Source organism: Anoplolepis gracilipes, chromosome 10 (assembly GCF_047496725.1).
Source record: "Anoplolepis gracilipes chromosome 10, ASM4749672v1, whole genome shotgun sequence".
In the NCBI taxonomy this organism is placed as follows: domain Eukaryota; kingdom Metazoa; phylum Arthropoda; class Insecta; order Hymenoptera; family Formicidae; genus Anoplolepis; species Anoplolepis gracilipes.
In genome coordinates, this window is record NC_132979.1 from 5,211,164 (window position 1) to 5,222,212 (window position 11,049).

The window sequence follows — 11,049 nt, forward strand, 5'->3', positions numbered from 1 at the left end:
TTTTAAAATAACATGTATTCTATAATATTGTTTAATTCGACGAAATAATACTTTCTTCAGTCAATAAAAATGATGTTTTTTGTGACATAATGTAAATCGGATAAAATAAATAAATTCTAACAATTATTAAGACAGATTGTTCTCTCTGTATATATAAAATACGACAAATCGCTTAATAACATTATATATATTTCAGAATGTGGAAATTGTATGGTAAAATACATAAAGCTATAGAATCAATTGGATATTTTTCAACTAAGACATGGAATTACACCGATGATAATGTTCAAACAATGTGGAATCTTTTGAATAAAAGAGATCAGGAATTATTTTTATTCAATATGAAGGAATTTGACTGGACCAAATATGTCACTGATTTTTACACAGGCATACGTCTTTATTTATTAAAAGAAGATGACAGTAATTTAGAAGCCAGTCGTATCAACTATAAAAGGTAAAAAGTTTCTTTTACCTTACATTTTTATCAGAGCTAATTTTGTTTTTAATATAAAGATTAACTTTCTCTTAAGAACAAATCATGAATTTTAGGCTTTACTGGGCGCACCAAATACTTAAAACTGTGTTTATCTTTTCCATTCTCTGGATTATTTGGAATATATTCGTTAAAATATTTGAATCTATTTAAATGTTTGAAGGTATTATATGTTTATTTCTATATACGTTTTAGTTTATTAATGTTATATTAGTATGTACAATTTTGTTTTACATATATGACTAGAAGTTTAAATTTTTATATATACTTATTTCTTGAAAATAATTATACTTTAACTTGTCTTTGGTTTTTATAATTATTAAAATTTAATATCAGTTGTCACACTTCTTTGCCAATCCAGCGTGTGTGACAATAATCTTGTTTTTCGCGTTACATAAGAATTGATGAATGTTTAGTAGATCCTATTATCGACATTACATTTATTTTTTAATTTTAAAACTGTAAAAAGATCAGCTACTTGCATACGAAAACGTCCTTTAAAGTGACGATAAACAAAAATTCGTTTGAACACGTAACGGCGATAAATCTATTATGCGGCCTGATGCTGTTCACAATGTTTGGAAAGCATCTCCCGCATCTACCGCATATATGCTGATAAACGACAGTCCTCGAAATTAAACTTAAAAATTATTAAACAAGAAAGCTATTCTCTCTTTCAGAAAAAGCGCGTGTTTGAATTTTTTATATTAACTCTATTTATATAGAAATAACAAACACACATTTGAACTAAAATTTCTCCGCAAGGTTTAGATTATACGAGAAATTAATTGAGAAATTTAATTTCAAATCAATATTTGCGTGATTAAACACACTCTCGCTCATACATGTGTTCAGTTTGAATGAACTGTCAAATTGCATCTGCATCTGCAATGTAACGTTTTTTCCGATGGGTGATCTCATATACTACCAGCCAAGGAAATTAAAAAACATCGCTCTGATGATAAAGAATGGGAAGACAATAATCATCGATAAGTCCAACATGTATGCGCGGCGATTCATCGCCGACGTCGATATGTGATAATTAACGTTGAAACTGCGGCTAGGAAGGAAATGGCAGAAACGAATTCCCTCCTCAGACGCGATTTCAAGACCATTGACGACGATGTGAAAACGTTATAATATTTAAAATTATTTATCTACGAAAAACTATTTTTTCTTTTTTTATTATACTATGAAAGTTGTTAAAATTTTAATCTCAAAATCTATTTTAATCTCGTTAAATAAACAAAGACGGGGTGCGTATTTCTATCGTTTTCGCTTCTCTCGGGTGCTGAGAATGCTCGCTTTAAAAATCGCGCGCAAACTGTCGTAAATTAATGAGCCCCGAAGAGCAAGTCAAAACTTCTTTTTTCCAATTGTGTCCTTAGCACGATTTTTCGCCAACACGTCGAGAAGTATAAAAGGATTTTTATATACAATAATTATCATTTATATCGGGATTAAGGAAATGTTTCTTCATCTTGATTAATTAGAATATTACGGTGTAATCTTTTGTTTTCCTAATCCTTTCAAGAGAAGATCGCGGAAGAAGAAATCTTGTTTGATCTCGAGGATATCTAATGACATCATTTAGCCTCCTGTATTTAATTGAAAAACAACATTTTCACAAGAGAGACTTTCTCTAGCAAAAAAACAAAATGGTATAAAAGATAAAAAATATTTTTGAACAAAAATGATTAGCGTATCCCGGTAAAAAATTTGTTATGTATAATCATATATGATATATGACCATATAAAATTATATAGAAATATATAAAATTTTATATAAGTTATGTATAATTATATATAATAATATATGACTTATTGTATAGTTATATATAATTTTATATTAATGTTGGCTAGATGTCAGTCAATGATAATACAAAATTATGCATACTATACATAACTTATACAGAATTTTATATATTTCTATATACTTTTATATTGTTATATATACTTATGTATGAGAAATTTTTTACCGAGATACGGAGAAAACGTTAGTCGCATTCGTTGTAACGCGCGATCGTGATGTTTACGCAAAAAATAAAATAATTATGCGATTATTTTTTTATCCTAATCATTATTCAATAGTTATGTGTGACGTTTTAAGTTGCAAAGAAAAAAGAAAAAAAGATATTGATTTTTACACACACGTCTCGCGCAACACTTCGCATATCGCGCGTGTTGGTGACTTGATTTTTTATACTTGATTTTACTGTCACCTTTAGTGATGAATAAATGTATTATGAGCATTTAAATTCAAATTTGATGCGAAGAATTGCCCTGAAGTTCATGGAACGAAAAACACGCGGCCTAATTCGCGTTTTATGGCAAACGCTTGAAATCGTGCGCGTTGCAGAATAGTTTCGAATATATTTTTTATTTCGATATTTATAGCGTAACACTAGGATGTGACAAGTGCTCAATCATTGTTTGAGGAATATAAATTCTTTACCAAACGTAATTTCAATCGATATTTTATAGAAAAAAAATAATTTATCATTTTTAAATACACACACAATATTCTTTTTCTCAATTATAATTTTAATTATTTCATATATTTAAATCAAAAATTTTAATTTTTATTTTAATAATAAATATATTAGCCATGTTTTAGAATCGAATTTTTCTTTATAGAAGATTTTCCAACTTTCCTCAATGTTTTACTGAAACGTAACATTTGTGATTAAATCTTGGTAATTCTAATTTATAAAGATTTCTTGAGGCATTAATATTGCATTAGTCTACTTGCGTAACTCATTGTCAGTTGCAATTTATTCATCTCATTTCGCGTTAGACAACGAGAAACTTAGTGTCGCATTGTCATCACTTCTCATTACTTTTTCTTCTAGTCAACAACTAAAAATAGCCGAAGTCGAAAGTCTCCAGGTGCACTTATTTGTGACTCTCCGTATTAACTTTTAACTAATCATGGATCAAAACAATGAAATTGAAATAAATAAAACACTAATACAAAAATTCTACGCAGAACAGTCAATTCTCATTACAGGTATTTATTATATAAACATAACTGAATAAAGTGAAAGTTCGCTTTTAAGATAATTAAGATTAAAAATGTAATAAAAATAAAAACTGTCACATAGTAATCAACGTATATGATATTATGACATATAATTTGCATCTTATGGTATATGAAATATATATAAATCATTGATATATATATATCAGTGATATATAAAACATATTATGATAAACATAAATTACTAGTAAACATAAATTACTAATTAACATAACAACATTACTAATGAAAAACCAATTGTGCGCGTAGTGTGTGGTGTGTGTGTGAAAATAATAAATATATTTGTAAACCAACGTTTATTTCTCTAGAATAAATAAAAGGCTTACATAGTCTTTAATTAACTTATACAAAATCTTTCCATCAATAACAAATTAAACATTTTAATAATAATATTATAATATTTTTTCGCAATCTTACAGAAGAAACTATGAATTATTATATCTAATTCTGTTTATTTTTAGCATAACAAACATAAAGACCTTATTGTTCAGCTTTACCCCAAAAGGAACTTGAATTACAATTAATTTACTGTACCGTATTATACTAAAGTAAATAAACTATATAAAACCTTTAAAAAAATAAATGACACAATGCATAACATAACAAGTTTACTCTATTTTTTATATCCTAATTTAATCCTACTTTTCGAAGTATATAACTGTTAAATCCCAGTCTTTAAAATAATTGTTTTTCTTCCTTTTCTTTTTCTTTTCACATTTTTTTCAAAATTTTCCCTTTTTTCTCTTCTAATTCATTATTCCATAAACTTGTTATACTTTCCTCTCTATTTCTACATAAATCGTTGAACCATTCAATTACATTCTTTTACAAACTATATATTACCCAATCTGCAATTTTTGCTATATCATGTTTCAATAATCTCAAAAAAATTTTATTTCTTACGTTAATTCTAAGTCCATGTTTTTTATTAAACAAAAGCGATAATAATCTTTCTCAAAACACTGATTTTAATTCAGATAATATTGATTAATAATCTTTATAAGTCCTCTCGTAGTTACAGAAAATCTTATTCACTCCGATTTATATATATTCGAAAAAAAAATTCATACAGCAGAACAAAAATACATTAAAAATTATATACTACTAAAAACAAAATATACAAAAATATAGAATTTATATAAAACTTAGAAATCGTAAATAAATAATTAGCTATAAACGTGAAGTAAAAAAAAAAAAAAAAATAAAAACTAGACATAAGTAGATAATCTAAAAAAAAAACAATTTTTTCAGTAAAAATATAACTATACCTAATCATATATGCACACTATACATTATACAACGTCTATACATACATATTACTGTTTAGACTTATGTTTCTATTTTCTTCTATAGGTAGTACCGGGTTTCTAGGAAAGGTGTTAGTTGAAAAATTGTTACGCAGTTGTCCTGATATTTCTACAATGTATCTACTGATACGTTCGAAAAAAAACAAGTGTCCTGAAAGCCGACTGAATAACATATTTGAAAATCCGGTTAGTAGCCTAACAAATTCATTATGTTACTGCAAAAGAGCATTAAGGTGAATATTCAAACGTTGCTACATAAATCTATAATCTGTAGTTGTACAACCGACTAAATAAGGAAGTGCCAAATTTTCGTGAGAAAGTCATACCGCTTACAGTAGATTTTAATGCCGAAGACTTAGGACTGTCTGAAAATGATAAGGATATGCTGATGCGTAAGGTAAATAATTTAAATTGCTTTTATTCTCTTACATAATTGTATAATTTTATTCAATGCAAAGGATAAGTTATCGTATACTTAAGAAATATATATTCCACACGAGCTTAAATTTTTAACTATTAAAATAATAAAAACTAACTCTTTTTTATATATTTTTACTATTATACTATAATAATATATCAGAGAAATTCTTGTTATATTTACTTTATATTGTAGGTGTCTATAGTTTTCCACTTGGCAGCGACTGTAAATTTCAAGGAGAAAATGAAAACTGCTGTGACAATAAACGTTGTTGCTACAAATATTATTTTAAACATCGCTAAACAGATGCCAAACTTAAAGGTAATACCTTTTTTGTCAATAAATATTAATGTAAGATAATTCATAAAAATTTATAATTTTTATAAATTTTGAAAAAGTAATTAAATCAATATTGACATTTATGTTGCAGTCATTCATTCATGTCTCGACTTTATATGCAAACTGCCATGTAAAACATATAGAAGAACGTTTTTATACGTATCCTATTAATCACAAAAATCTTATCTCATTGACGCGTGCTTTACCCGAAAACGTAATTGAAGAATATTTAGATATGTGCGTATTTTTTTCATTTTCGATATATAATAAGTTTTCTATGTAAAATATTTAACGTTTTAAATAAATTAAAATTATTATAATATAATAAATTATTGTTCTGAGATAGAATCGCTTCATCATGGCCGAATATATACACATTTACGAAAGCCATTGCGGAAACACTTTTCAGAGAAGAAAGCGGAGATTTACCAATTGGGATATTTCGACCTGCGATAGGTGAGAAATTTAATTAATTATACAAAATTAATTTATTGTGCTTATTTTTTGCTTATTAAAATTTCTTAAAATTATACATTTCTTATAATTATATGATCTTCATATTGTGTTGCACAAAAAATATGTGCAAAATATATATCAAATTCAGCTTTATCATAGATTTATATCGTATATATTATCTTACTTATAAAACAAACATTACATATTCAAAAGAGATATATTCATGTCTTATGTACAATACAAAAATGTAATTATTGATACTTGTAACAAATAAATTATCATATAGTACCATTGCAAAAAAATTAAATTTTAAAGTGATAACCTAACATAAAATCGCAATAAATATTGCAGATAACTATTAAAGCGAAAGTAATTGCAAAAAATAATAAATATTTTTTTCAGTCACGCCCATCGCTAGAGAACCGATCGTTGGATGGGGTGATAACTTATATGGACCAGTCGGCAGTACATTATACACAATACTCGGTTTCATAAGAATTCAATGGTGTGATCCCAATATTCCAGCGAATTTGGTGCCTGTCGATTTTACTGTGAACGCTTTAATTGCTAGTGCATGGGATGTCTCTAATCAATGCAGGTGATATAATTAAATATCATGAAGAAACAGATTTATTTATTAAGGATGGTACATTTCATAAGCAATTTTGATATTAATTGCTGTCATCGTATATTAAATGTAGATATCAATCTCAGTCCCAACTTTAGTCTTTAATTTTTTCTAAAAAAAAAAATTACGATTTATTTTACATATAATTTATACATTACATTTGCATATCATTTTGACGCTCTTAGTAGATTGACGTCATACATGTGCGATAAAATAATCAACTCTTTACATAATTAAATAAATTGATTACATTAAATAAAAATATATTTGAACACACGACTTATGGTTGATGGGCGGATTTTATGAAACATGTTTGAATTTTTATAGGAGAGGCAAAGATATGTTAATTTACAATTACATATCAGCGGCTAATGCGCCAACTTGGATGGAATACACGAATAAAATACTCTGCATAAATCAGAAATATCCTTTGAAAGATTCTATGTGGTTTCCATTTACTATTTTAATATCACGAGAGATGCCATATAAAATTTGCACTTGGTTCTGTCATTTGCTTCCGGCCTTTCTTGTAGATACTGTAAGAATATGCATAGGTCGTCGCCCGAGGTATTGTAGAAACATAAATGAATATTAATTATTCGATTGCGATTATATTTAATAGTTTGTCTCAAAACTGCATAGCTACTTACATGTAGAAAAAGACTTCTTTAGATTTTATAAAATTTGTGCTTGAAATAGTCGAAAAAACTTGTTATTTGGAAAAACTAATAACATTATATGATTTTTAAAATAACATGTATTCTATAATATTGTTTAATTCGACGAAATAATACTTTCTTCAGTCAATAAAAATAATGTTGTGTATAAGATAATGTTGTTTGAATAAAATAAATAAATTCTAACAAATTATTAAGACAGTTCGTTCTTTCTATATATATAAAATACGACAAATCGCTTAATAACATTATATATATTTCAGAATGTGGAAATTGTATGGTAAAATACATAAAGCTACAGAATCAGTTGGATATTTTTCAACTAAGACATGGAATTACACCGATGATAATGTTCAAACATTGTGGAATCTTTTGAATAAAAGAGATCAGGAATTATTTTTATTCAATATGAAGGAATTTGACTGGACCAAATATGTCACTGATTTGTACACAGGCATACGTCTTTATTTATTAAAAGAAAATGACAGTAATTTAGAAGCCAATCGTATCAACTATAAAAGGTAAAAAGTTTCTTTTACCTTACATTTTTATCAGAGCTAATTTTGTTTTTAATATAAAGATTAACTTTCTCTTAAGAACAAATCATGAATTTTAGGCTTTACTGGGCGCACCAAATACTTAAAACTGTGTTTATCTTTTCCATTCTCTGGATTATTTGGAATATATTCGTTAAAATATTTGAATCTATTTAAATGTTTGAAGGTATTATATGTTTATTTCTATATACGTTTTAGTTTATTAATGTTATATTAATGTTATATTACATAATGTTATGTACAATTTTGTTTTACATATATGACTAGAAGTTTAAATTTTTATATTTACTTATTTCTTGAAAATAATTATACTTTAACTTGTCTTTGGTTTTTATAATTATTAAAATTTAATATCAGTTGTCACACACTTCTTTGCCAATCCAGCGTGTGTGACAATAATCTTGTTTTTCGCGTTACATAAGAATTGATGAATGTTTCGTAGATCTTGTTATCGACATTACATTTTTTTTTAATTTTAAAACTGTAAAAAAATCAGCTACTTGCATACGAAAACGTCCTTTAAAGTGACGATAAACAAAAATTCGTTTGAACACGTAACGGCGATAAATCTATTATGCGGCCTGATGCTGTTCACAATGTTTGGAAAGCATCTCCCGCATCTACCGCATATATGCTGATAAACGACAGTCCTCGAAATTAAACTTAAAAATTATTAAACAGAGAAAGCCATTCTTTCTTTCAGAAAAAGCGCGTGTTTGAATTTTTTATATTAACTCTATTTATATAGAAATAACAAACACACATTTGAACTAAAATTTCTCCGCAAGGTTTAGATTATACGAGAAATTAATTTCAAATCAATATTTGCGTGATTAAACACACTCTCGCTCATACATGTGTTCAGTTTGAATGAACTGTCAAATTGCATCTGCATCTGCAATGTAACATTTTTTCCGATGGGTGATCTCATGTACTACCAGCCAAGGAAATTAGAAAACATCGCTCTGATGATAAAGAATGGGAAGACATAATCATCGATAAGTCCAACATGTATGCGCGGCGATTCATTGCCGACGTCGATATGTGATAATTAACGTTGAAACTGCGGCTAGAAAGGAAATGGCAGAAGCGAATTCCCTCATCAGACGCGGTTTCAAGACCATTGACGACGATGTGAAAACGTTATAATATTTAAAATTATTTATCTACGAAAAACTATTTTCTCTTTTTTTATTATACTATGAAAGTTGTTAAAATTTTAATCTCAAAATCTATTTTAATCTCGTTAAATAAACAAAGACGGGGTGCGTATTTCTATCGTCTTCGCTTCTCTCGGGTGCTGTGAGAATGCTCGCTTTGAAAATCGCGCGCAAACTGTCGCAAATTAATGAGCCCCGAAGAGCAAGTCAAAACTTCTTCTTTCCAATTGTGTCCTTAGCACGATTTTTCGCCAACACGTCGAGAAGTATAAAAGGATTTTTATATACAATAATTATCATTTATATCGGGATTAAGGAAATGTTTCTTCATCTTGATTAATTAGAATTATACGGTGTAATCTTTTGTTTTCCTAATCCTTTCAAGAGAAGATCGCGGAAGAAGAAATCTTGTTTGATCTCGAGGATATCTAATGTCATCATTCAGCCTCCTGTATTTAATTGAAAAACAACATTTCCATAAGAGAGACTTTCTCTAGCAAAAAAACAAAATGGTATAAAAGATAAAAAATATTTTTGAACGAATATGATTAGCGTATCGCGGTAAAAAATTTGTTATGTATAATCATATATGACCATATAAAATTATATAGAAATATATAAAATTTTATATAAGTTATGTATAATTATATATAATAATATATGACTTATTGTATAGTTATATATAATTTTATATTAATGTTGGCTAGATGTCAGTCAATGATAATACAAAATTATGCATACTATACATAACTATACAAGAACCCGAGATGTTAGGCACAAAGGGCAGACGCACAACTCACTGCGCCAGAATCATCTGTATGCGAATTACAATTACGTTAAATAATTTACCTAATTTTATAATATGTCGGATCTAGAGACTTGTCATATTAAGCTTAATTATTTTCTTATTATATTATATAATTTATTACATTGTAGCGATTGTGTGTGATGTCAGCTCTTGTACGAAAGATCTGCGAAGCGCATTTAAGTTTTTAAACAATCTTAAAAGACACTTTATAAAAATTTATATAAAGTATCTGTGAGAAATGTAATCTACGAAATCTCTAAAGTAAAATCTAGAATATTTTATAAAACGTACGTGAGTGTTAATTCGAGTCAAATCAAAAAGAAAAACCTTTTACTTCTTATCGATTCTCAACGACACGCTGAAAGAAGCGTATTTTATTAGTTATATCTCTTGTGTAAGACTGATGTTTACGCGAGAAATAAAATGATTATGCGATTGTTTTTTTACCTTTATCATCATCGTAGAATTATGTGTAACGTTTTAAGTTGCGAAGAAAAAAAAGAAAAGAATAAGATATGAATTTTTACACACACATATCGCGCATGATGATCTTTTACTTGATTTCACTGTCACCTTTAGTGATGAATAAATGTATTATGAGCATTTAAATTCAAATTTGATGCGAAGAATTGCCCTCAAGTTCATGGAACGAAAAACACGCGGTTTAATTCGCGTTTTATGGCAAACGTTTGAAATCGTGCGCGTTGCAGAATAGTTTCGAATATATTTTTTATTTCGATATTTATAGAGTAACACTAGGATGTGACAAGTGCTCAATCATTGTTTGAGGAATATAAATTCTTTACCAAACGTAATTTCAATCGATATTTTATAGAAAAAAAATAATTTATCATTTTTAAATACACACACAATATTCTTTTTCTCAATTATAATTTTAATTATTTCATATATTTAAATCTCAAAAATTTTAATTTTTATTTTAATAATAAATATATTAGCCATGTTTTAGAATCAAATTTTTTTTTAAAAAAGATTTTCTAACTTTCCTCAATGTTTTACTGAAACGTAACATTTGTGATTAAATCTTGGTAATTCTAATTTATATAAAGATTTCTTGAGGCATTAATATTACATTAGTCTACTTGCGTAACTTATTGTCAGCTGCAATTTATTCATCCAATTTCGCGTTAGGCCACGAGAAACTT

General features: G+C 27.4%; 1 protein-coding gene across 3 annotated transcripts; it reads left to right on the forward strand.

Annotated features, from left to right (window-relative positions):
* The first annotated feature begins 563 nt into the window (after positions 1-563).
* LOC140669969 (putative fatty acyl-CoA reductase CG5065) lies at positions 564-10,632 on the forward strand. 3 transcript variants are annotated; one of them, XM_072900237.1, is made up of 11 exons: positions 564-656; positions 3,346-3,503; positions 4,887-5,026; positions 5,115-5,237; positions 5,454-5,579; positions 5,689-5,834; positions 5,944-6,053; positions 6,456-6,651; positions 7,009-7,248; positions 7,622-7,879; positions 7,975-8,087. In XM_072900237.1, exons 2-11 carry the CDS (start codon positions 3,425-3,427, stop codon positions 8,069-8,071), a joined length of 1,515 nt encoding a protein of 504 aa, XP_072756338.1. In that variant the 5' UTR covers positions 564-656; positions 3,346-3,424; the 3' UTR covers positions 8,072-8,087. The 3 variants fall into 3 exon arrangements, with proteins under 3 accessions (XP_072756338.1, XP_072756337.1, XP_072756339.1); XM_072900236.1 differs by lacking the exon at positions 564-656 and adding an exon at positions 2,836-2,953; XM_072900238.1 differs by lacking the exon at positions 564-656 and adding an exon at positions 8,857-10,632 and having other exon boundaries at positions 3,236-3,503; positions 7,975-8,081.
* Positions 10,633-11,049: the final 417 nt, after the last annotated feature.

Excerpts from the sequence above, each read along its gene's own strand:
- LOC140669969 (XM_072900237.1), top strand. The coding sequence starts at position 3,425 with ATGGATCAAAACAATGAAATTGAAATAAATAAAACACTAATACAAAAA. Across the intron at positions 6,054-6,455 it reads GATATTTCGACCTGCGATAG|TCACGCCCATCGCTAGAGAA; the intron begins GTGAGAAATTTA and ends TATTTTTTTCAG. Across the intron at positions 6,652-7,008 it reads GATGTCTCTAATCAATGCAG|GAGAGGCAAAGATATGTTAA; the intron begins GTGATATAATTA and ends GAATTTTTATAG.